General features: G+C 36.4%; 1 protein-coding gene across 8 annotated transcripts in view; it reads right to left on the bottom strand.

Moving 5' to 3' along the window:
* The window catches only part of LOC132123793 (eyes absent homolog 1), a 41,816-nt gene that overhangs the window by 5,550 nt on the left and 9,733 nt on the right, over positions 1-26,533 (bottom strand). For 6 of the 8 annotated variants that reach the window (XM_059534435.1, XM_059534439.1, XM_059534433.1 and 3 more), the window contains 9 exons: positions 24,504-24,570; positions 23,997-24,142; positions 22,907-23,044; positions 18,917-18,999; positions 18,359-18,545; positions 17,079-17,221; positions 16,267-16,350; positions 10,847-10,936; positions 94-152 (listed from right to left, as the gene is read on the bottom strand). In XM_059534435.1, the coding sequence (XP_059390418.1) occupies positions 94-152; positions 10,847-10,936; positions 16,267-16,350; positions 17,079-17,221; positions 18,359-18,545; positions 18,917-18,999; positions 22,907-23,044; positions 23,997-24,142; positions 24,504-24,570 (997 nt within the window). The remainder of the gene's footprint in view (positions 1-93; positions 153-10,846; positions 10,937-16,266; positions 16,351-17,078; positions 17,222-18,358; positions 18,546-18,916; positions 19,000-22,906; positions 23,045-23,996; positions 24,143-24,503; positions 24,571-26,533) is intronic. The other 2 variants (XM_059534434.1, XM_059534437.1) reach the window with 1 other exon arrangement.

The raw sequence follows: 26,533 nt of genomic DNA, 5'->3' as shown, positions 1-26,533 counted from the left end.
GAACAGAAACGAGTGAGAGAGAGAGAGAATGGCTTTTAAGCTTGGCTTCAGTCAGAGTGAACTTTGAAAGGGCTAGCATGGTGCTAACTTTACCTTAGATCTTGCCCGTTGTCATCCGACGATACATCATCGATGTGGACCTGATCGCATTCCTGGAAACAAGCAAAAGCAAAGGACGGACATGGTGAGCTGATTGTAATTAAAATATACCAATTTGATTAATGGTTTTCATGTGCTAAAAATTGGTTATGATTTGGCAGTTTGAATCCATGAAGTGAATAATGTCAACAACTGTGGAATTCCCAATTGAAGGCTAAGCTCTCTCCCGAAAGCTCAAATCAACCCTCAACCACTTCCAGCCTCTAACCCCCACCTGCTAAATCTTAATAAAAATAAACACCATCATCAGGGGATTGGGGGTCCGACCCATTTGCCCACTTCCACTAGGGGGATCTCTTGATATACACATTTGTTGGTACGTAAAGTCAATTGGGACAGGATCGGTAGACTCCGGGAAGGTAGAAACAGCTTCTCCGTGTTAGGTCTGCTAATCCAGAGTCCAGTGCCTGAACAAAGAGATAGCTGTGGGATAATGAGAGCATCTATGCCTCCTTCAGGGTCTCCATTTCTTGGAGAGGCTGAATGATTTTACAGCTCAGAGCTGATTCAGCCAGTGTACACAGTAACACAAACCAGACTTTCTGGTAAATGTAACGTACTAGAAAAATTGAACCTGATGCTAACCGCCAATGAAATTATGACCTCCGATTGCTGCCGAGCCACACACCAACACAGCCTGAGGCCAGTTTTTTGGAGAAAGCAGACTGAAAATCTGTTATTAGTTTTCCATTTATAGTCGTCCTCTCCCCCTCCCCTCATAAGAGCTCTAGATGTTAGTGAGCAGGGCATGAGCATTCAAATCAAACTAAAATCACATGGAAAGACAGAGATGGCAGCTTGTGTGTTCCAAAAATCATCTGGAAGAAAATAAATAGGTAAATAAATTATATATATATATATATATATATATATGACCCCCCCCCCCCCCCAAAAAAAAAAAAATAAAAAATTTAAAAAAAAAAAAAATATATATATATATATATATATATATATATATATATATATATATATATATATTATATCACTAGAATTACAATCATATTAATTATAATTAGGAATTACACCTCTCTGTATAAACTTGCTAAAATTCTAATAATAAATGTTAAAAATATACACGTACAAAAAAAAAAAAAAAATCTGAACCTGTCCAAGTGCTGACGTTATTGCATTCCTGTCTAATGCTACAGCAGGGTAGGGGGAAGCGCTTTAGACCGTAAACCTTTTTTATTTTACTGGTTCCCCTCTAAACAAATTTTTCATCTCTCTGGATTTGTGGGGAGAGGGAGGGGAAAGCAACGTGAAGAGAAACTTAAACCAGCTGTTCTTTAACAGAATTAAAATCTTGACCCCCAACCCCTGCTCTAATGCAGCCATTCTCTCGCCAAGCCTCTCCCAGCAAGCCTCGAGATCCAAAGAGGAAAAGACTTTGACCCGGTGCCCTGTTCCTCCTCTCCAGGGCTCCACAGGCTCAAATAAGGAGGAGGGGACTGGAGGCAGGGGCGTTTGTGAGGGGGGCGCCGGGGTGACCTCACATGGAGAACTCGGAGTGTTGCTGGGCCAAAAGATGGACTGCCAATTGCAGCCAAGGATCAGGAACACCTCAAGCTTTTTGTGTAATCTGTTTCGAGAAAGTCAGCAATCGACCTGTAATACTTCTGAAGTACCAATATTTTTTCCAAAAAGGACCTTTGGACAGGCCAAAATCATTACAGAAAACTGGGCCCCCCGTCACAACATTTAATCCTAACTATTAATGGTTATGATGACAAATGCGCCATTTCAGATAAATAAAACATGGAGTATTCAAAATATTTCCAACCAAAGTTTGATCGATAAAAATATTCAAACTATAAAGCCAAAGCACAAACACATTCCAGAAGTACCACCAACTTTTGAGTGTGTGCAGCTGTCTAGGTCTCTTAACACGTTACCATCTCCCTTTGACAGAATCACCACATGTTTACATTGCCTTTTAATTCGCTGGTTATTACGACACACAATTAACAGTCGTGTTGTGGGCTTCCAGACCTCCGGGATGAAAGTGAGGGCAGAGAAAGAATGCACAACCCCTAGCAATTACTGCACACAGCTGGAGCCCACATAAACCACTTGACTGCCACTCTGGTAGCTGCACCAGGACCCTAATGGAGCCGCTTGGTCCTAATGTCTTTCATTAAGGCAGCTTCTTAAGCACTCGTAAACACCATTAAGCCTAATAACCGAGGATGGGCCAGCTTTAAGTGGTAAAGTCCAACATGTGGTTGATCTTCAAGGGTGGCTGAAGGTACCTTCAAGAAGGTGTTATGTTGAAAGGATGAGATGCTGTACATATTATATGAAGTACAGCACGATGGCTAGTGGTAAAAATTCAATATTGATAAGGTGGTCAATGATACATTTGTATTCAGGTTGTTTTTTTATATGGTTTTGAACTTTCATAGCATTAAGAAAATTGCACATTTAATGTGTACATTCAGTGTAGCGTAACTCTCAAGTAATAAATATATATTTAAATATTTGTATCATAGAAAAAAGATAAAATTAAATAAAAAGTAAAGAGATATATATATTAATTGGTTGTGACACAGGTAAAACATTTTTTTTCTCTTAAAAATAATAGTAAAATAACATGCAACAGTCTCATACAGTTTCTCATTATTTTAATGACTTTAGTTATTTTTTGTTTTTTCAAATATTAATAAGCAGTGAAGCAGTTTTCCCATAAAAATAATAAAAGATTATGCAACAATCTCACACACACACACACACACACACACACACACACATACACACACACACACATATATATATACTGTATATATATATATAATATATATTATGATTTTCCCATTGTAATACAACCATGGCATTATGCATCAAAAAGTATTTGAAAAATTATACTTTTTTATCTACATTTTTAAATTATATATATTTTTACGTGTTCAAAAAGAAGTTAATATATAGGAAAAACTGAGATAGCAATGATGTTGAGTGTGATCTAGTGTAAATAGGTCTGTCTTTATCTTTATTGTAGTTCTCCTTGTTCACCAAGCAGTGGTTCTTACAAAGCTACAATCGCTGCTAACTAACACCAGATGTTCCTACTGTAAGCTGTGTAAAGATCCTCCTCTGCAATCTGTACAAAATTACGTCTTACACAAACACGTTGTCTCTGTTTAATTCATCAATTTCTTGATCCCTTCTCATTCATTAAACTATCTGAAGGTATTGCTAAAAGAAATAAAAGTGTGGGAAAAACTGTGGGAAACGGCAAGAGAAGCCTAACAAACTACAAAAGAAACACCTTGAAATCGGCTCTTCTCTATTTCCATTCACTCTCTCTCATTTTCTTTTCAATGTTCCTCCCCTGACTATCCAGGCCTAGAAAAACCGTTTCATTTATACGAGCTATCAGAGCCTCCTTTGTTCGGCTGGCATCTGTCATTAAGCAATCAGGCCGGACTGGCTGATTCTTCCTGTTGGCCAGAGGAAGGGCTTTGCTGCCGACTGCACAGAAGCGACTGCTGCAGAATGTCAAAAAAGAAAATGATTATTTAAAACTACAAACCTCACTTTCCCTCTCATCCCGAGCTGGAAACATCCGTATTGCATTACTCTCCCTGGCTACATTAGTTTCTATTTTTTTTTCTGTCTCAGCTCAGGAGGTAAGAGGGCTTTCATTCCTGGCCGTGCCTTTGGGCCAGACCCTAAACTGCACTAAAGCTCAGTCTGGAGAAGGAACCAGCTCCCCAAACAGGTGAGCGTCCCAGGTAACAAAGGCACAGTGTGAGTGATTACAGCCATCATCACAACATTCCTCCAAGCCTACAAGCTAAGTCCATGTGAAAAAGCCCAATCCATGGTTCGCAGGTTTTCAATGCTGCCACTCCATTGGCAGGGTCTGTCATCCCCTGTCTGTGAGGGGGGTTGATGACCCCAGTGTTTGCCCCCCCCCCTTCACTTTCCCATCACAGTTGGCCCACGCAAAGGGTAAGAGAGGTAGAGGGGAAAGAGGGAGGGAGCGTCTTACCTGTGGGTTGGACACAGGATATGGAGAACAAAGAGAGTTCTTCAGACCCACTTCATTCCAATCCACAGTTTGTGCTTGAACAGTCATGGAATTCAAACAACCAAGTAAAACAAAGCTCTCTGGAAGCGTGACCTTCCTAAAACCGAGGCTTTTTGCACTCTGGCGTATTGATACGGAAAAGAGCAGAGGCCAGATTCATGAAAATCTTCTTAAGAAAGGAAATTATTTTGATACATTCAAAGATGTTTGTAAAAAGTGCAAATCTTAGAAATCTTCTTAAGAAAATTTTTCTTTTTAAGAAGACAATTATAGGCTTTGGTGACATCTTATTGTATGGTGCTGATCAATATAAAAATTTTTTTTTTGTGATGCCTACTCTCATAATCACTCTCAACTTGCTTGGGTGGAGTAAAAAATTTGGAAACATGTTTTTAATGCACCATGTACTTTAAATACTGACTGTCAAAGAGCCTGTCGCAAGATGGCATGCTTTGTTGCATTCTGTAACATTGTATTTTAAAGAAAATTCTTTTCAGGCATTCAAATACTTCCAAAGTTTTATTTTTAGAACAATTTTAAGAAAAAAAAAAAAAAAAAAGATTGGAACATTCTTAAGAAATGTTTTCAGGAGTAAAAGCATTCTTAACTAGCAGTTAAGAAGAATTTCATTACTAATATAATTCGTGAATCTGGCCCCTGCGTAAACGGAAAATATGGTTCAGATTTGGTCAAACACGGTCTGGCTCATCAACACTCATGCACAAGAGCCAAATGTTCCATTGCAACTCTACCTTATAGGTGTGACATCAGTTAAAACAAAAGTCTGTCTAAATATGAATAAAAGCAAAAACCTACTCTTATTAACGGTATTATATCAGCATATTTAATAATTTTTTTCACATATTGTCTAAACTGTGGATGTTAATTTAAAACACAGTGTTGCTTCAATTCAAAAATCTCTGTATTTATGCATAAGGATAAGCAATCGGCTTCAAAACCATCATCTGTCACCACATTGTTTGTAACACTACATTTTCCACGGATGCACAACCCTTATTTTAGGCCCCATTACTGTGGGCTGCTGGGCAAGAGAGGGGCCGATGCTGAGAGAGGATAGACAGACTGACTTTAAAAGCTCTCTGTTCTCTTTTTAGTCATTCCAAAACACATCAGGACTCCTGCCTAGGGAGTTTTAAAGCCCTGACAGCCAAAAGACACTACCTGCGTCTAGACGTGAAAACACATTAAATCCACAGAGTCAATCACGTTCCCGAACATACAAGCAGCGCAGGGAAAGTTATGATAATGACTTATTTCACTTTCAAAAGAGTCACTCCTCTATTTTGGTTTGGTCCAAGGAGCTTGAGGAATTTTGATGGAACATTTGCTTGTGGTATTGGCCAGAAACACTGTATTTTAAATAACAAAGCTATCTACCTAAATAACTGAGAGGAAAACTGAAAATTAAGATAGGTGAATTAAACTGGAATGATGTTAGACTACAACACTGTGTTGTTAAATTGTTTAAAAGTCATAAGATGTCACAAAAAAAATGCAATTCTAAAAATGTAAAAGAAAAAAAAAACGTAAATGCAATCCAAGTTGTAAACAGATAAGTGCTAAAAGGAGGTGCTAAAACGTCCCGTTTGCAGAGTCACAGAGTTGGCCTCAGGTATGCATCGGCAGAGGTACAGCCGGGAATAATTGAAACCGTTCCCATCTCGGCAGAGCCAGGGAGGAGAACTGTCCCGCAGCAGCTCTGTGTTTTCTATTCCGGCGAGCCGTGGCCCTTCCCCACTGAGAGGGAGCACGGCCGGGCCTCCAGAGACACACATTCCCACACACCAACCCGCTCTCCACCTCTCACCCAACACACAAGAATGCTTTCATCCCCAACACGTCCTCACACTCAGGTACTGCACACAGTATATCACACAAGCAGGAGAAATTGCACACAATAATTATTGTATAACCAGTTGTGGTATAACCAAAGATAACCATGCCAACTAAACCTCTGTGCTCATATCAAATGTGTGGTTTGTAAAAATGCTATTTTTTTGTGCCCTGATCTCTCCTAAAAACAACACATACAAAAAAATAAATAAAAAATATTAATAATTATGAAGGAAAGAGTTATTAATTGGCTTATTTTAGTTACAAATTTAATTGTGAATATTTCCAAGGCAAAACTGAAAAGTAAATTAACTGAAATCATTTGAAATGATTTATGCACATGCAATACTAATCAAAAGTTTGGGTTCAGTATGATTTCTTTTTTTGAAAGAAATTAGTACTTAATTAGCAAGGACGCATTAAACTAATGAAAAGGGACACTACATACATTTGTAATTTTACAAAAAATTGCTATTTCAAATAAATGAAATTAAAAAGTATCAGGGTTTCTACAGAAATATTAAGAAGGACAACTGATTTTAACATTGTTAAAATACAAAACAACACATAGATAATAATAATTTGTTTCTTGAGCAGCAGATCAGCATATTAAAATTATTTTTGAAGGATCATGTGACACCGAAGACTGGAGTAATGGCTGCAGAACATTCAGCTCTGCCATCACAGAAATAAATTATATTAAAAAATATATTAAAAAAAGAATCTAAAAAAATTGTAATAATATTTCACTATATTACGTTTGGGCTATATATATATATATATATATATATATAAATTTAGCCTTGGTGTGCATATTAAAATTCAAAAATTCAAAAACATTTTAAAAAATCTAAACTTTTGAATGGTAGTGAACTTAATGCTACATGTATATAAATATGACAAAATGTAATATACAGTGGATGATTTTTTTTTTTATAAATATCCTTTATAAAAATTTAATATTAAAAAGGGCACAACAATATATTTGAATAATTGAAGCATACAAATATATTGGTAACACTTTATAATAAGGTTCATTAGTTAACATTAGTTAACTTCTTTAGTTAACATGAACTAATAATGAAAAGCATTTATTAATCTTAATGTTAATTTCAACATTTACTAACGCATTATTAAAATCGAAAGTTGTGCTTGTTAACATTAGTTAATGCACTGTGAATTAACAAACAGTAAATGTCTGTATTTTCATTAACATTAATAAAGATGTATAAATACTGTAATGTACTGTTCGTTGTTCATTCATGTTAGTTAATACATTAACTAACATTAACAAATGGAACCTTATTGTAAAGTGTTACCAAGTGTTACAAAAAGTGTTATTTTTTTAATTTTAATTTTTTTCAGAAGCACACTTTTTTAAATGAACCCTTCAATAAAATTATTCATAAAAATGCTACCGGACATTCTGAGCACTCTCTTAAAATCAAACTTGCGGTTCCTGAAAATAACCACTAAAATCTTCTGCTCTCATGAAGAAATTTGAATCAATATACTGCAATCAATACAAGGATCATATTGCTGACAAGCATGAAATATATTCTGTCACTGTACAATATAAATAATTAAAAGAGCCAAAAAAACAAGACAGAGTGTCTTTTTCCAAAGACCTCTGCGTGTTTAAGTATCTGCTAGGTCATAATAGTGTGTGTGTGTGTGTGTGTGTGAAGTAGATTCCTTATGACCAAAACGACTTTTCCATTTCATTATCTCCCTCTATAACAACATTCATGCGATTCATTCAGAATCAATCAGAATATACCAAAAAGGACAGGAAAGCAGGCGGAACGGTGAACAAATAACACAACCCATTGACTGCACAGAATAATTTAACACAACACAATGCAACATGACCCCACACATTACCAACAAACTCTGACATTTTAATCAGACAGGATATGACCACGAGAAAATGCATACATGGTGATTTAAGTCTTAGTATTGTTTCATTCCCCAAAATGAGCATTGTAAAAGTTTGGCACAAAGCAAATGCTGAGAGGCTGATGGTGTATTTCTGGACAGTGCCGGCTGTCCTTTGCACATTTGTGTAAGTTACACAGTTGACAAACACCAATCACCATTAAGCATTTGTATGTGCAAAGCCAGAGGGAAATCCCTTTATGGCTTTGACTAAATTAGACCAAGCATGTGCAATTCTTCAAGGTCTCAGAGCCATATCTGTTTTGGTATTTACAGCTTGAAATTCTCCCAAAATTTTGGTCTGTCTTTCTGAACACCATGTTAAGTTCAAAGAAAACATTCTGTTAGGGTTTAAAGTAGAGAAAGTGAAGTTTTCTGCAATTGCATGCAACTGTCGTTTTAAGAGAAATGTCCTTAGCTTTAAAGTGTCAAAATGAAATGTAATAATTCCGTTGCTGAGATATAGCAGAAAGGAAAACGGCGCATTGCACAATCCAATCATTTTACAAGATGCCTCGACAGCCGACTCATACCAAAGTGGTTTAAACACATGAAAAGAAATCAAAATACAGGACAGATGTTGTGAAAAAGCCACATTTAAGCTTTGTCACAAAACTGTCTTTTTTTTTTTTTTTTTTTAAATGACTGGGGCGGGGGGCATATCCATTATACAAAGTACAGCGGGAACAATTTAGTGTAGCCAAACATACGGAAATATTTAACAGCCAATTGCTGCCAATTAACTTTGATCAAGATGAGTGCGATTTGGAATCTCCCCGTCACTCGAATGTCTCAGGCAGCACAAACATTTTCTTTCTCCCTGGTTCTTGTGGCAGGAAAAGCAGAGCGAGGCCGTTGACTAATGAGACTTGGCAGGCTCGCAACAGTTCTCCTCACACTTAAGTATCAAACAAAACATTTCCTCCTCTGCGGGGTCAGTCATGAGTAGGACACAGAGGAAAATCAATGGGTCAGTGGTGTCGGGTTCTGGGGAGGAGGGAAAGTGGCTCACCAGTGGTGTCTGGGCTCGGGCTAGTTCTGTTAGATCTGGTCTGGCGTGTGAAGTATGCTACTTAAAAGCATAGTTTAGTCAAAAATGAAAATTATTTTATCGTTAATTCACCCTCATGTCATTTCAAACCTGTATGATTTGAATTCTTCAGTTGAATACAAAAGAAAATATTTTGAAGAATGTTCAAGCTGCCCTTTTTCATGCAATTACAATGAATTTGGACTGAAGATTTCAAAAAGGAGGCAAATAATCATAAACGTTTTGCATGACTTAGTTTCTATATTCCAAGTCAAACGACTGCTTTGTGTAGGATTGAATTTATTATTATTATTATTCACTGATAATCTTCCACTGCAAATGGAATCAGTGAGTTTAACCCTGTAAAGCCTGATATATAAAATAGTAATAGTCTTTTTAAATGGTTGTTCAATAAATATTTAGACAAAAAAGGGTGAATTTATGTTTTGTATCATAATAAATCAGCTTTTATGGCTCATACATATTGAGATGAAGAAGGAAGAAGAAGAAGAAAATTAGGTATAATCAATTAAACATAAGTTGTGTCAGTCCAGTAAGTGTTCAATTTGAAATATTTCTAACAATATAATAGTTACTGTTACATTTTCTTTATATAAATCTGAAAAAAAAAATCACAGCAAATATACATGTGCACCACGTCCTGAAAGGATGTTTTAAGAATTATATTAAAAGGCCTTTTACTTGCTAAAAAAGTATAAACTATAAATCACAAAACAATCACACTTTTTTCAGCAAAGTTTAGATCCTGTTGATCATTTTGTCTTAGAAATTTGCATATAAAAATGATACAGAACCACATCTATTATTTTCGTGAATGAATCATTCAGAACAGTTTCTGAAACAAATTTTCTGATTAATTTAATACATTTCCAGTGATGACAACTTATATTTTAGTATTTCTCTAACACATAGCTAAGGGATAGCTTTAAAAAAATAAGAAAAAAAAAATTGGAGGGGGTGAACCGGTTTTTTTGGGGGGTTTGTGGATTTGTTGAATTGTTCCAAAGTCCATATTTTCAGACCTGAAGCTATTTTAACAAGCCATATCACTGATCTATTCAAATCACTAAATGAAGTGCTAGCTCAAGCAACACCAGATCTGGTCAAACTTAACTTCACTGCCTTGAACATGTGGAGCGCTGCCAATCATGAGCAGAAGTGACCCCACCGGTCTCGTTTTCACCCCTCACCAGGCGGGGCAGACAGACACCTAGATACGCTCTCAGTAACTGCCCCCGGGGGCAGATTTTACACTGATCCGACATGAATCAGGCAAAGCAGCCGTTTTCAGACCGTGACAGAGAGTCTGCGGCCGGAGCGGACAGAGACACCGAGCACACAGCATGACATGCAGACAGTCAGAGCACATACAGAAATATTAGAAGCTGACAAATTGGCCTGGGCGGCAGGGAAGGGAGGGGGCCTGTGGTGAGAGCAGGCCGGGGAGACTGACAGCACATGTAAAATTCATAGTGTCCCTTGGGCTCCGAGGTAATACTTCACCACTGAGGGACGTTAGCGAGAAATAGGCACCCTGCTATTAAATGGTTGTTGATGCTATGGCTTAAACTTTAATGGACTGCTCTTGTGCTCGTAATGTAATGTATACACTCTGTTGTGACTTATCCACATCTTGGGGCTGGGTTTTAAATATGGCCACTAAGAAAGCAAGCTGTAGAAGTCATCACCATATTAGAGGGCTTGCAATAAACTCCACAGGGGGTGAAGACAGGTATGGTGAGCGCATGAAAAAAGAGAAAAAAAAGGTAGCCCCCAAAGTAAAAAAAAAAAAAAAAAAAAAGTGCTGGACTTACTTCCAAATCATTGAAGAAGAAATGTGTGTCAGCCAAGTTGAAGATCATCTCTTCCATTCTTAGTCCCAATGACACCGATGTTGGTGGATCCTGATACACACACACACACACACACACACAAAACAGATCTAAAATCATTCATTTTTCCATGTTTAGATTAATTGAAAAATTTTAATATTTAATAAAATGTTATATATAATTAAATGTTATAATAAAATTTTAAATGTTATATATAAATGATTTTATAGAAACATATTGAATAGATAAATGGCTTACACTTTCATTGATTTTCTATCTTTTCTATATTATTATATTTTTTCCATAATTACTTACTTAACATTTAGATATTCATATGGCTTTAATGGATATATAGATAGTTATAGACAGACAAAACATAGCATATCTTTTAGAATAAAATATATTATAAAACAGACCTCTGCCAAAGCCAGTTCTACAAGGTTTGAGAATTAATAATTTCATCTTCGTCTAAAAAAGAAGCAGGGCTTAATTTTATACTCTGTGGGCAGTAAAACCCAATCTTAGATGCGTTATGAGTTAAAAATTAGCTTGAGGTCAAAGTGTCATCATAAATATATCACTGTCCACATACCTCAAAGCCAAGATCATCTTTCTACACATTACTTCTGATGCATTTCACCCCCATTCCCCCCAAACAATCTTCTCACATCAGATAAAGCATTTTACAACTATTTGTTAAAAGGCTGAAGTTGGGAATTTAATAAAAACTTCTAGAAAGAGGAAGATGCACAAAACAGCTTTAGCAAGTGATGTTCAAACCCGTGCACTGGCAGTAATCAAAATAGATTATACAGTACACTTAAAATATAATGGACTCTTTGTTTTTTAAATGTATTCAAAGAATTCAGTTTCCACGGTAATGCAATACTGCCAGTAATGGCGATCTCGTGTTGTGTTTGAGCTGACACAAAGATGGGAGCGACTGCTCTCTAAACTGTTAATGAATCATTTGCAGAGGGTTTTTGATAACAAACTTGCCTTTGCTCATATATATTGTCGGTTTTCTCATCTCAATTGAGCTACACATTGTATTTCAAGTGACAGTTCACAGCATTGAAACAAAGCAACACTGTAGTACGAGCTTAAAACAAGGCCACAGGGTTTATTAAATGGATATTTAGACTAGTATTCAATTTAAAATCATCTTTTGTAATCTTCATTCCACAGAGGCTTATTTTTCTAATCGGGCTGCTCTCTGGTTGTTCATTAAGAGGATAAAGCAAGTGTGCGAATGAGAGAGAAAAGCAAGGGAGGGGATTTATTCCAGTGTCTGTACAGCCGTGCTGAGTCAGAGAGCTCTGCTGCAGGGATTAGAGTTTAAAGCCACCTGAAGAAACGCCTGAGCTTTTTACTGATTACATGTCACACTCAACAATGAAAATGTTTTAACTGCGGACGGCGGGAGGGCAAACCACACAAGAAGAACAGAACACCAGCAAAGACACTGATGAGGTTTTAAATTGTTCACACACTGCGTATAATCTACAAATTAGTACACATACTTTTTTTTTTCCTATCTAAGTCTTATTTTTCATGGTTTTACAAGGTTTTTCTGCTTAATATATTTGTAAAACCTATGAAACATTTTTTTTTTCAGGATTATTTTGAGAATATAAAGTTCAAAACATCGGCATCTATTTAAAATCAAATCTTTTGTAACATTATAAATGCCTTTACTATCAATTTTACCAAATTTAATACACCCTTGCTGATTGAATGTATTATTTTCTAAAATAAAAAAAAAAAATCTTACTGATCCCAAAATTTTGAACATTTGTGTACGTGAAATTAAAATATTCAACCAACATGTTCTACTCAGATTGACTTTCAGAGACTCCAATTATGTATGTGTAAAAGTAATGTAAAATGAAACCTTTAATTCTGCCATCAAATTCTTGTAATAGGGAATGGTCCTCTGACCAATCCAAATTTTTAAGTGTGAAATGTTAATTTTATATATTGTAGTAACAGTTGGAACTCCAGAATTGGGTTTGTTGACCTCACAAAAAAAAAAAAAAAAAAAAAAAAAAATTAATAAATTAATAATAATAATTACAACAAAAGATATTAGCTGGCATGCATGTTTTGCATGTGAAAATCCATTGCAATTATTCTTTGTTTATACCCGAGGTCTCCAAGACCCTAAACTTGCAGGTTAGCAAGTTAAAAAATTATGTTTATAATCAGTTCTCACGAGTGCAGGAAGTCATCAACCTGATACCTCAATGTTAAGAATGTTTTCTGAGCTATTAAAAGCCAAGGAGTCTCTCAGACTGAGAAAAAGAACATGAGGGTTAATGAAAAAAGTGATCAATAATTTCACAGTTTATATACACTTCTGAGTTGCTCTCATTTTCCTTTTAATTATAAAAATTATATAAGAAGCTTTTAAATAGATAGCCTAATCAAAAATAAGTTATTTATTTGGTAAGCACGTCTCCAACATGTCTGAATAATTCAACCCTTCCATCTATATTGAGCTTTCCAGTCAGTGGACTTAATTTAAACACCTGCATATGTATCTGACAGTTAATAAAAGCAGGTTTGGTGGTGAGAGGTATGCAATGTGCACTTCTCTGGCCCGGCGAATCCTCTCCAATTAAATCTAAACAATCATTCAGCGGGAGGGTTAAGAATACAAGCAGGCCGGAGAGCCAGAGGGTCTTCTGCTCTCGCTGCCACCTGTCCCCACACATCAGTGCCACCCGAAGGGCGCCAAGTCCTCCCCTCCGAAACCCCCTCACCCTGCAAGCCTTCCCTCCAGGGCTGATGGCCACACAGCTGGCCTGAACCATCAGCTTTATGAGAGCGAGCTGCCCTGATGCCAATTAGGATAACTGATAACCACAGCAGTGAGCTTTCCAACATGGCTCTATTTATAGAGCTCTTCCTCAACGGTTTCGCTGGAAGAAATGCATTTTGCTGGGTTTTCTTACTGTTTATGTCAACTACGCCTCATATCGGAGAAACGTGAAGCACCTTGGTTTTTAATGTAAGGGTTTGAGATGAGTGTGCTGATATGATTTAAGAGAGCATTATGCGGTTTGCGATGTTGCAGGGTAGATGGGATAAGCATATTTCTAGTGGAAGGGCAACGTGTAATCAGATTTCGACAGCAGAGAGGAGAACAAAGAACGATTTGGCGCTTAAGAAACATTTCTTATTATTTTCAGCGTTGAAAACACTTGTGCAGCTTGTTATTTTTGTGGAATATTTTCATTCTGCTGATTTGGTGTTCAAGAAACATTTTATAAATCTTTTGTAAGATTATAAATATCTTTACTGTCAACTTTGATCAATTTAATGTATCCTCGCTGAATAAAATTATTAATTTATTATATTAAAAAAAAAAAAAAAAATTATCTTATTTACCCCAAACAAAGTATGTATGTTTACAAGTAATAACAGAATTTTTATTACATTTTTTATATCTCTAATTCTTCAATTAATATTTTGAAGTATGTTCCTCTGAGCAATTAAAACCCAGTAGACAGAAGTTATTAAGCTTGAAACATGACGTTTCTATATTATAGTAACAACTGAGACTTCAGATTGGGTTCTGTTTGACCCTAAAAGGAAACACATACACTTATAAATGAAGATTGGTTAGGAAAAAGGACCTTAAAATCAGATGTGGATGCACCGACAGCTCAGTGTGTGTGTGTGTGTGTGTGTGTGTGTGTGAGAGAGAGAGAGAGAGAGAGAGAGAGAGAGAGAGAAAGCGAGAGAGAGAGTGGACACGGTTGAGGCGCTCTCAGAGTCTTGCTTCTTTACCCAGCATGCACAGCCGAGATAAAGTAAATAAACAGTGCAGGGTCGAGGGCCAGGGCTCCCTCACCCTTAAAACAAAACACCACCCTCATCAAACACCCTGCCTGAGGAACAAAGAGAACAAACCAGCCGCTGGGCCCCGTTCCACTGACATCCGAGCGCTGCTGTCATCTACACTCACCACAAAGAAAAAACCCTTCAAGAAGCTCAGCCAAAAAATGCCAAGTCTGTGATTTATTCCCTCAAACAAGGAAGCAGCTTTCTACATTCTTCTGACACAAAGAGGTTTTAAAAACACATGCATGTTGAACTCAGATTTAACTTTTTTTTTTTTGGGGGGGGGGGGGGGGGGGGGGTTGTTATAATTTGGTGAACTGAACGAACAGTCATGGAAGTTAAATAAATCCATGAGATCACCGACGATGCCTGAGAATTGTAGATCACCGTATTTCCCAAATTGTTTGTTTTGAGAGTTCAAATATAGCTTATGATGGTTTACATAAAATAACAAATACAACAACCACAGAAGTAAACTGCTTCTTATTGCACGTTAATATCCTCATTGGCATTATGCTTTAATAAAACGATTATATAAATAAAGGCAATAATATAAATATAAATAAAGGTAAAAATATATTTACTCTCACACAAAAATATAATATAGACATATATTGTTACATACATTTTTGTATAATAAAATATTATATATCTTATTTATAATAACCCAAACATTTGGGGACAGCAATAAATTAATGTTTTTTTGTTTTTTTTTATTCCGCAAGCAATCATTAAATTTGTGAAAAGTTATTTGAAATAAATGCTGTTCTTTCAAACTTTCTATTATTTTCAAGAACTCTAAAAAAAAGTATCATGGTTGCCACAAAATATTAAGCAGCACAACTGCTTTCATCATTGATGATAATAATGTTTTATTTTATTTTATTTGTTTTTTTCAGCAAATGAGCCTATTAAAATTATTTCTGAAGGATCATGTGACACTGAAGACTGGAGCAAATGATGCTGAAAATTCAGCTTTGCCATCACAGGAATAAATTACATTTTAAAATATATTAAAACAGAAAACTATTTATTTTAAACTGTAGTAATATTTCAATATATCGTTTTACTGTATCTTTGATCAAATAAATGCAGATGTCTTTTATATATATATAAATATATAGACACTCTTTGCCTTTATTTATAAAGTAGTATGTAACTCTTAATTTAAAAAGAAAATGTTTCTCAAGTTTCATCAACTGCAATGCAATAATACATTAACCTCACTCAAAGGGCAGTTAAGGCAAACACTTAATTAAACTTAGCAATGAACCATTTCTAAAGGACAGAAAAACTCTTAAGAAGTGTCAATGGATATTCTCAGTGCAACTGGTTTGTAATCCATGCCTGTTCCAGCCACATAACTCAGACAGCTGCAGGCCGAGCTGAATGCCTGCAAGGCCTCGACGATCTTATAAAAAAAAGAAACAATTACACTGAACTTTAAGTTCCTCGAAGCTGGACGGTGTTCCCAAACAGACCCTCTTTCTGTGTATTTTCCTAAGCTTTGCCGCCATATTTGCCTGTGTTTGCATTTAAAATACATCACTTACCCTTCCGAATCTGTTGGCGTAAGACCCCGTGAGCAAGGAATGGAAAACGATGATTGTTTCATCCAAGTCCCAAATGAACACTCGCTGAGAAAAGAAAGAGCAAAATCAATGGCTCACTCAGCATGCAAGATGATCTGGTTGTCAATAAGAAGGGTGCATATTTTCATGCGCCCTGGGATCGGTAGATATACAGCACTGATGGTCACCATAGCACCCCGCAACTGTGGGGAGAACCCCCAATGGATAATCCATCTCCTGCCCCCGATGCATTAGCACAATCAATACCAACAAACTAATTAACTAGATTTGTTAACATGGCATGATGGCAGCATGCTAATGGGGCCGAAAACTTCCAGAGATTCAGGTCATGTTAATGTTATATTATTATTATTTTTTTATTTTTTTAAACACAAAACAGACATTTTTTGGAAATCTGCTTTTTACAAAACTTAATGCAGGAAAACTATTTACAAGAGATCTGAAATTATCTGTTTGCTTTTTTTTTTCAGTCTTCATGTCGAAGCATGCGGCATGCACACAAAATAAACAGACAGAAAACCGATTTAGGCTTTTGCATGCTAAGCGTGCAAAACATGCAAAACAAAGCTTTCACCAAAAAAAGCATTTACATGTTGTAACATGTAAAGCTGAGCATGGAAACGCACACAGCGTCACTCTTTAAACATGTCAACGCATTGTTTTTAAGGCAAAGCAGTGAGCAGAATGGACACGTCTAGATAATCAAAAGTATCTTCAAATCTATTGCTGCCATTCCAGCCGGATACATTGACAGAGTGGCAGCGGTCCAGTACCTCAAGGTCAGAGTCGGGAGGTGGGGATGGGTTATTGTTCCTCCTTCCCCGGCCACGTGACTTTCCATCTGAAGCCCGACGCAATCGATCTGAATCTGAATCTTTAATGGGGGTTGATGGACTGTGGATTGTACTGTACTCTGCTGCAGGAAAAAGGAAGGCAAAAAGTATATGAAAATAGGAAAATAAAAAAGGCTTTAACCTTCACATTGTGGCTGGATCTGTTTACCTCATCTAGTGTTCAGCGCTGTAGCTGCTGCCTACATATCATGCTGTTTATCAGATCTCCTTATACCCTAGACACCATTTAAGCTTTAGTAATGGCAAGGAGGGTGTTATTCACTATACCATCCTTCCCTAATTACAAGACAAGGCAAATGTAAGAAAAGTCTGAGTCATTGGGGGAGCAAAAATAGACTAAATAACTGGTAATATTCTATCCAATATGATGATGTCAGCTTCTTGTTTACAGAACTATGCAATATCAATTTTGGCTGATGCAGATAAGGTGATAATTATTTTCATATTATGGCCAATGAAGGATAAATGGCACACATTAGGAACAATAATAAACAGATATAAATAATATATATATTTACATCATTAACAAATGAAACCAAAAAATTACTTTACATACTAGAAGTTAATTTAAGCATCACTATAATGCATATACAACATTACGCACTCAAGTTAGTCTTTGAAAATGCTAAAAAAATATTTGTAATTATATAGATAATTTTATACATTTATATTTGAAACAATTATAATGTAAATAGTAAATATTCATTATATAAATATATAATGTATAATTATTTGGAAATTGAAATTGAATCATTAAAAAAATTGTTAATTGATAAAAAAATTATAGATTTTATTTCTATGAGATCTTTCTTATTTTTAGATGACAGCAAGAAAATCTAAATATAAAGAACACTTGAAATGATGCACAATCAACTGATATTTCTAAAAATAATTATCTAATCAGTCCGATAACCAATATGGTATCCATATATTCTTTTGAATTACAAATCTGGTAATTTTCTTTCTTTCTTTTTTTTATGGACATACCCTTTAATCATAAACATTATACACTGCAATGAGTAATTCAAACTATGAAAAAATAAAATAAAATCATTACAGAAGATTGTACATTGGGACTTTTTCGAGTGTATCACCAGGGTTCAGTATTGCAAAATTAGCCAATCACATCTTGTCTTTGCAGCAACTTATAGTATTATTACCTGCATAATTTTTTTCTCCCTCAAAACAAGCTTTCTTACCTGCCGGTTGCTCTGAGAGGGCCTGGCTGGTGATCCCTGATGGAGGCTCCTGTAGGGTGTAGGTGGCAGTGGTGGAGGGTGTGGTGGGGCTGGTGTTGTTACTGGTCATGTATGGAGAAGTGTAAGGGCTACTGTTGTAATACTGCGCATACTGACTCTGGCCAAAAGCTGGGTAGGAGGGGTAGTCCTGCAGAAAGACATCAAGGCGGTAATGTGAGATAGCCGCATGCAACGCTGCTACTTTACAGCGCAGATTCCAAAACGTAAATGTGAACATATGTCTCCTGAGTGGTACATCTGGACAGCGATCTGTCTTCACTCTTTTTTCCTCCACTCATGGCATAATTCATACGCAAAAAGAGCAAGAAGGTAATCCTTGTGTACAGTGGTCGAGACATTTAGAGTGATTCATATCATGTGAGTAATATGCGAGTGTACACATGTTCTATAAAGGCTTACAGGAGGAAGGGAAAAAAAATACTGGGCGCATGTGGCAAATGGAGGAAATGTGATTTCAACAGACTAGATAGTGAAGGATAGCAATTCAATTACAGCTACCTGTTGTGTACTATTGAATCCAGTTGAGTTTGTGAGGGAATTGTTTCCAGCGTACAGCCCTGAAGTTGTTGTAAAAGTGCTTCCTATGAGAGAAAGAGACATAACGGTGAGTTATCGCAATGCAAAACAGAAAGATCAAATCAAATGAGGCTTTGTTTGCAACTGATGTCATCCTGAGGACGATAAGCGTAATATAACCTTCAAAATAAACCTCATTTTTAAATTGTAGATGGAGGTTGAGTTATGCAAGACCTAAACCACCTCAAAGGCATTTAGGACAAAGCCTTGCAGGTATTATAGGGGCATGAGGGATTGTGTGTGTGTGTGTGTGTGTGTTGGTGGGTGAGATATAACCGTGGCTTTATCTTTTCTTTCTCCATATCAGTGATTGGAACTTGGACCACGGTCGGAAAGAAAGAGGAAAGGGGATTGGGTCTATTATTTCATCCATCGCTACCTTTACAATGACAGATAGTGCCACTATTGTGAATGAGGGGGAGGGAGAGGGTGGGAGTTTTACCTGACATCAAGCCTCAATGAATATGCATATCTGTCTTCTTTTCAAGCTGCTCTAAGAAGCACTTTCTGGGTAGTTAAATCTCGCTATGGAGAGATAGCATCTAATGACTTAATAACATACATGACATGAGTTATAGAGGTGAGACAGCCTGGAGGTACACTGTGTTTCGAGGAGCTTCTTGGAGTCACAGGGCTCAAAGCGTGTGATTTTTATAAATAAATAAATTAAAATGTTAAAAATAAGAGGTTTGGAAGTTATTTTTTTATTTTTATTTTATTTGTGTTAGTTTCAGTTTTAGTGAACTATATCAACACTGCCAGAGAAATGAACAGCTGAAATAATAATCAAGTGTCAATAAAAAAAATCATACAAGTACTATTATAAACTTAAAAGTTGTATATTTTAAATACAAATTTGTATCCTATTCATTTCCATTGTATCTCAACGTTACCTTGATTTTTGCTTCTAGAAAATGAGGGCCGATTGAAAAATACTTTTTATGGTAATCAACATTATGCCACAAATGTTATTTATTGATGTTAACATGTTAAGAATATTTGCATTTTTCCCAGAAGTTTTCTTACATTAACAAAACCAGGCAATAAACTAATAAACAGCTGTAATATCTACTGCTAAAAGTTGTGGGTAACCTTGGAATCATCAATCACTATCCACCTTTTTCCTGATGTAAAAATGGACGCCGCCATTTGTAAATGCTATGGGTAAAGCTTCCGGTCTCATTTGCGTCCAGCTATTTTTAGCTATACAAAACAGTTTGTTTTGCTGCTTGATATTGACAAATGATGTGTCCTATCATATTATTTTAATCTGTTTTCTTAATTAAGAACACACTGGTTTATACTGCAAACAGTTTTACCATTTACTGCATATTGTTATTCTCTTCGTTATTTACCTATAGGGGCTAATGAAACGGAAGTCTCACCCATAGGCTTACTTCCCCGTTGAGGAAAAAGTTGGATACATCACTATACATCACAAAATTAACTCTGTCTGTCTAAATATAAAAGGTAACTGGACATTTGTTCAGCAAAAAACAAAAGCAAAGTCTTTCATCTTCTGATGTTCAAGAAAATGAGGCCCCTCAGACTGTAAAAAACAGCTTTACTTGAGGACTCCTGTCTGACTCAAAAAGCAAGTTTGCTTCTTTTTCTTGTTTTTAAAGAACAGCAAGAGGTGCTCTAAAAGCTGTTGCTTTTTCCTCCCCAGACTGGGGCCGTCACATAAAGTGAGACGCACGAATTTCCCAGTGCACAACAAATTAGCTGAATCCACAGTTCAAAAAGTCATAAAAGCCAGGACTCGTAGGGAAGCAGTTGACTCCAGAGAGAGTTCGGAGCCACATAAAAGCCAAGCAAGACCCCCTCTGGTCCCAAAAGAATGACTCCATGCTGAGAAGAGGCCTGGTTTTTCCCAGGGGCAAAAACTCCCCCGTTCCTCCCCCTCTCCACTCTGTCTTGCTCCAGTTAGTTCACTCAAGACGAGACACTGGCTCTCGTTATGGCCTCTCCAATTGGGAGTCCATTTGCTTTGCTTGATCAGTCCTCTTGCCATGGGCTGTGTCTATCATCAGTGCACAATATTTGTAGCAGAGGTTTTGTAGGCCTCTCTAGGGAGCAAGCGATCAAGTCCAGATGGGCTTCTTTAAAAAGCAGTCTGCTGCTCCTCTCACAGGGTGTGCAGAATGGAGGGAGGACCAATTGTTGCTGTAATTATCATCTACTCTGAGAAAAAATCTGTGAGAAAAGCACCTCTCTTGCTCTTCATATATATATATATATATATATAAGCAAATGAAATCATCACAATTTATGAAATTTACCAATATTTGCTGAGAAACCTGCCCTTCCTAAAGGAGATCTTTCAAAGATAATAATTACATATTTAGATGTAATTATTAGAAAAGTAGCTTTAGAAAACAACATATTATTTTCGACAATTTCTATAATTTAACAAAAGCCTGATCACTAATACTCTGAATCTTGATATGAAATAATATCAGTTAACACTCCCAGTTAACACTCTTTCACTATTTCATTAAATATATGATAACCCGACAATCTGTGATGACATTTTAAGCCAGGAAAGTCCTTCTGTGTTACATTTCTGGATCATGATCAGAGAAAGCCAGCGCCGTTCCATTAGACATGAAAGAGCAGGGTAAAAACATTAATTTAATTGTATTCCCTCTGACAGCTGGGTGCAGGCTCGCTCTACTAGGGTTATGGGACAGCAGTTGGTATTATATAGGTGGGGGGTCTACATTTGGCTACCAGGTTGAGTCCAGACCTGCCTAATCGATGGAGCACAGTGAGGAAGCCAATAGAGACAGACTGGCCTGGTTGATGGTCATCTGTCATCTGCTCTTGCAGTTAGTGGCTAATGTGTTTATGGCTGTGTGGGCTTGAAGGAAGTCTGAATGCACCTCAGTTTCTGACTTATAACAAACATTGTCATTGTGAGATGACAGTAAAAGAGATAATTCACAAAAGAATGACACAATTCAGAGCAAATGCAACAATGAAACAATGCATTTCATCAAAATATCCTACTGTGATTAGCATATGATTTTGCAACATATCCTCTGGAGGCTAAACAATGTCCTTTAGGTGTAAAAATTGACTAATATTACTAAAATTAGGTATATGAAACCATTGAACAGACTGGATGCATACTTTGGGTTCTATAAATTCATGACACAGTTTCTTTGGACTTGAACGGTGTGAACAGGCCTTTAAACTTCTGCGGCTGGTACTTTGTGACACTTACAACCCTGGTGATGAAGAAGCATCAGCAGAAGCAGAATGTTTCTACTTATGAGGCATGGAAAAGAAGCTTCAACAGACCACATATGCCATATTATTTATTGTGAGATGCTCTAGACAGCGTTCAAAAACGTGGCGATGTTTCTACTGTCACACATGATTTGGAGATTAGAGAGCTCAGACCGGTGCTAACTGTTGGAGGCTCGAAGGAAAACACTATAGGGAGAAAGATGGGAGAAAAAGAATGGCAGAAAAAGCCTGTTGGTTTTGGAGTTGGGACAATATGTCTCCTAAAAAAAGAAAAGAAACACTTGGTGGCGGAGAGTTTGTCTGATGCACGTTTAATTCCCAGTATGCGAGTGTGACTTCCATGAACTGACCTCATGGGTGTTCCTTCTAAAGCAAACATACTTAAGAACATACATGGTTGAGCGCAAAGCAGAAAAAGGCTGGTCTTAAAGACGGCCTTTTAAGGATTTTTCCATCTGTGTTGGTTCTCTTCAGACATAATGCAAAAAATTATTTGTCTAACTACAGTACAACCCAATACAACCATCAGCTCAGGGATGTTATGAATTGGTCCATGTCTGCCTTTAATTGTGTCCTTTTTAAAGGATGAATCACAGCTCTATTATGTCACTCCGCCGGGAAGAGCAGAAGAGGAAAAGAGTAGAGGGTGATCCTGACCTTGCATCTGGTAACTGTATGGTGCTTGTCCCGTCTGAGGCGTGGAGAAGCTGGAACTGTAGCTGAGGAAGCCGCTCTGGCCTGGAGACTGAGCCTGGGTCAGTCCGCCCTCTGTCTTGATGCCTGCCCACAATGGACCTAAATCAGTTAGTGACACCAGAGCAGTATGATGCACAATGCTCAGTGTTACTCCTTCCACATCAATCAAGAATGAATGATAATGGTAGCTTGTTTCACACTGGACCGTGGTTCAAACAACTTTTGCATAGAAGCATTTGTGCCAAACTCAGCATGGACTTCCAAGGATTTGCTGGTCGGAGTTAAAACAAACCAGTTTTTTGATTAGATTGAATCAGGCCCAATTCAGCTTTGCAATTTGCTTCCACTCAAACAAATGTGAACCCTCGGGAGCTTATTTGAGATCGTTCTACCTAAACAACATTATCTGTGGGCATATTTTCGCAAAGGTTTCATAACGTTCAAACCCTTGGAAAAACATTTCTAGCTTGAGTTGGGCTCTCACAGTGTGTAGATGAGGAACTGAAATCTTTATATCTGCCTAATCTTTCAAACTAGCAAAAAATTAGTAGCTGTCTGAGGGAGACACTGAGTCTGCTAATGCAAAACAAAAGGTCAGCACAGTCCCAAGTTTCAATTGAAGGTGGGAAAGGAGCTACCAAGGGCTGAGGTAAGCGTTAGCCTAATCTTAGTGATCAGCACATTGTTAGCTAAGTTTCGGAATAAATCTTAACGCTAAACACTAAGTATGAGACCAAATCCTACGAATGCTAAATGCTAAAGTTAAACTGCATCCCATTTGATGAGTTTCAATTCAGTTAAATGCATTAGAAGGACCAAAAAACATTAAATATTGGTCATGATCTCCAAAAGTTAAGGAAATATCTGAAACGTAAAAGATGTATTTCAAAACCCACTCATGAATATTAATTAGATAACGTTCGCCCAGTAGACATCATTTATTTATGAAATGTAGTTAAGAGTTAAGAGTTCGTCTGCTTGAGTGAAAAGCAAAGCACAACCTGGATTACAAAGCTTTAAAGGAGAGAAAAGAACAAACTGAAAGAGTTACCATAGGCTGTAATCCCATAGGGCTGGCCTGGCTGAGGGTACGTGCCATAGGCAGCAGCCTGCTGCATTCCTGTGGTGTACTGCGTCTGTCCGTACGTGGCCATATTTTGGGCGGAAGGAGTCGGAAGAATGTGTGGATAGGGTCTACTATTTGAGACAATAGTAAGAGAAAGAGAAGATACATTTTTACCCAAAAGCCCATATCCAAAAATTTGCTCAAAGACAAATTCTCTGTGATTCTGCTACTTAATCATAAATATTTGAACAAGCTGTGAAACAGAGAGAACTCTAGCCATTAAGCAGCTGATATACATTGCGAAAGAAAAATAAATCACGATGGAAATTTTTGCAAGATAATAATTACAACAGATTTAGGAGTATGCAAGCTGCAGACATCAATGAAAACAATACAGCCGGAGAGTCCAAAATCTGGCAGAAGGATCTAATTAAAGGCCCAAATGAACTTGGATGCTGCTTATTTTTTAAAGAAAAATAAAAGAAGCCTTACTTGGAAGGGTAAATCTGGGGAGAGAACTGGTGAGTTTGTCTTGGGCTGAAGCCACTGGTTCCAATGGCTGTGGAGAGTTAAAAGAAAAGAGGCAAGCACATATTCAGACATAAAAAAAATGAAGGTAAATATTATTCTTTGCCAACAGAACTTCTGGAATCCAAGGAAACAGTAATTATATTGCATTACACTATTTATTTCCCTAACCTTATTTTAAGTTGAAAAATTAAGAGCAATAACGAAGGAAAATAATCAGGTAATATGAAAGCGTTTTCTACCGACTGTATACATAAAAAACAATACAGGATGGAAAGGCCTAGTGTCCACAAACACGCACACACACGGAGCTGGGAATGATGTATGGTCGCGCACACTGGAGGGTTTAAAGTGAACTTTACATTGAGAAATCAGCGGGCCTGATTACAGGTAAGTAGTACACATAAGGAGCCTTCATTAGACACATACCGGCCCTGTGGTTCCCAGCCCTTAATAACAGTGTGGAGGGCCATTCAGTTAAAACACAAACACTACAGAGCAACATGAGATCTTTTGATGTCCCAGTGAATGCCTGGCTAAAGTCTTGAAAATTGAGCTTAAATTGTAGTGCCCTTATAAAAGGTAATTTCCATCGCAAAAATAAGATAAAAATAATAATTAAAATGACAATTTAATATACAGTATATTTATTTATTAATAGTCATATTTTTATTGTACTGTTTTTGCTGTTGTTTTAATATTTTTAAACAAATTAAAATTATGATATTTAAAATGTCATATTTTAATATGATATTAATAATAATATAATAATACAATTTTTCTAATATTATTTATAATGAAAATTATTACAAAATTCGTTTTTAAATTTTTTATTACAAGAAAATAATGAATCTATTATTATTATTATAGTTATTGCAAAGTGTTTTTATTATTACTATTATCAATGTAATATCATGTAATATTGGTTGGAATTTTTATTTAACTGGAATTTGTATTATTATTATTATTGCTGTTGTTGTTGTTATATTTGAATATTTTTTTTCAATTAATTAAAATTATTATAATATTTTTGTTATCGTTTTTTGTTTAATTGTTTACAATTTAAATTATTATAAACTAATTTTATATATTCTATATAATAATAAAATGATATATTTATTATTATTATTATTATTATTATAAAACATTTTTTATTATTAATGAAAATATTAATATAATATAAAACCTTTGTATTAAATATTAGTTTTTATAAATACTGACTATTACTAATAACTTTACTAGGCTTACTATCTTACTATCTTACTATTGCTGTTTTTAGACTGCTAAATATAAGTCTCATCCTTTGTAAATTACCATTTGTAGGGTTTGGCTATCTTTTCTTTAGGGTGGAGGTATTACAAATATTGCGATTCTCTTGCCTTGTCTGTATAATTGGCTGTGACATCTAAAGTAAGGGTTAGTTAAGGAGCTCTTGCTCTATGTAACTGTATTCCTTGCGTCCTGAAAATGGGGCCTTTTCCCCACACTTCAGCACCTGGTCTGGACAAACACTGAACCTCTGCACTACTGCATCCCCTGAGTATAAAACAGTCTCAAATGACTTCAGTTCATTCATATTGTCAGAGATAGAAGTCAGAGCTATGATTTATATGAGTCTAACACAAAGGTATCGAGTACGTAGTCAAATAGGTAGGGAAATAAGAAAAATTAGCAGGAATGTAATACTTCATGAAGAGTTCTCGCATTTGCTTAGTAAGTAATGTGAGGAGTCTATAACATGGAGTGGACCTACCTAAATTTGTATGCTTAAATTTTAAAATAGACCATTGAGAGTACAACGTTTCTGACACAATGCAAGCGAGCTGGTTTTGTGGCTCCAAAATGTCTTAGAAATGGAGTACAAATAGACATTTAATACCACTTTAGGTCTCTGGTCTTATCAGACTCTATTATTTTGGTGTAAAGCTTTGAGTTTTGTGGTGTAGAAAGGCATTTCACAATTTACGAGTCATGCATCTAAAACCTACAGGGTG

Source organism: Carassius carassius, chromosome 42, assembly GCF_963082965.1.
Source record: "Carassius carassius chromosome 42, fCarCar2.1, whole genome shotgun sequence".
In the NCBI taxonomy this organism is placed as follows: Eukaryota; Metazoa; Chordata; class Actinopteri; order Cypriniformes; family Cyprinidae; genus Carassius; species Carassius carassius.
This window is presented reverse-complemented; position numbering and strand designations above follow the sequence as displayed.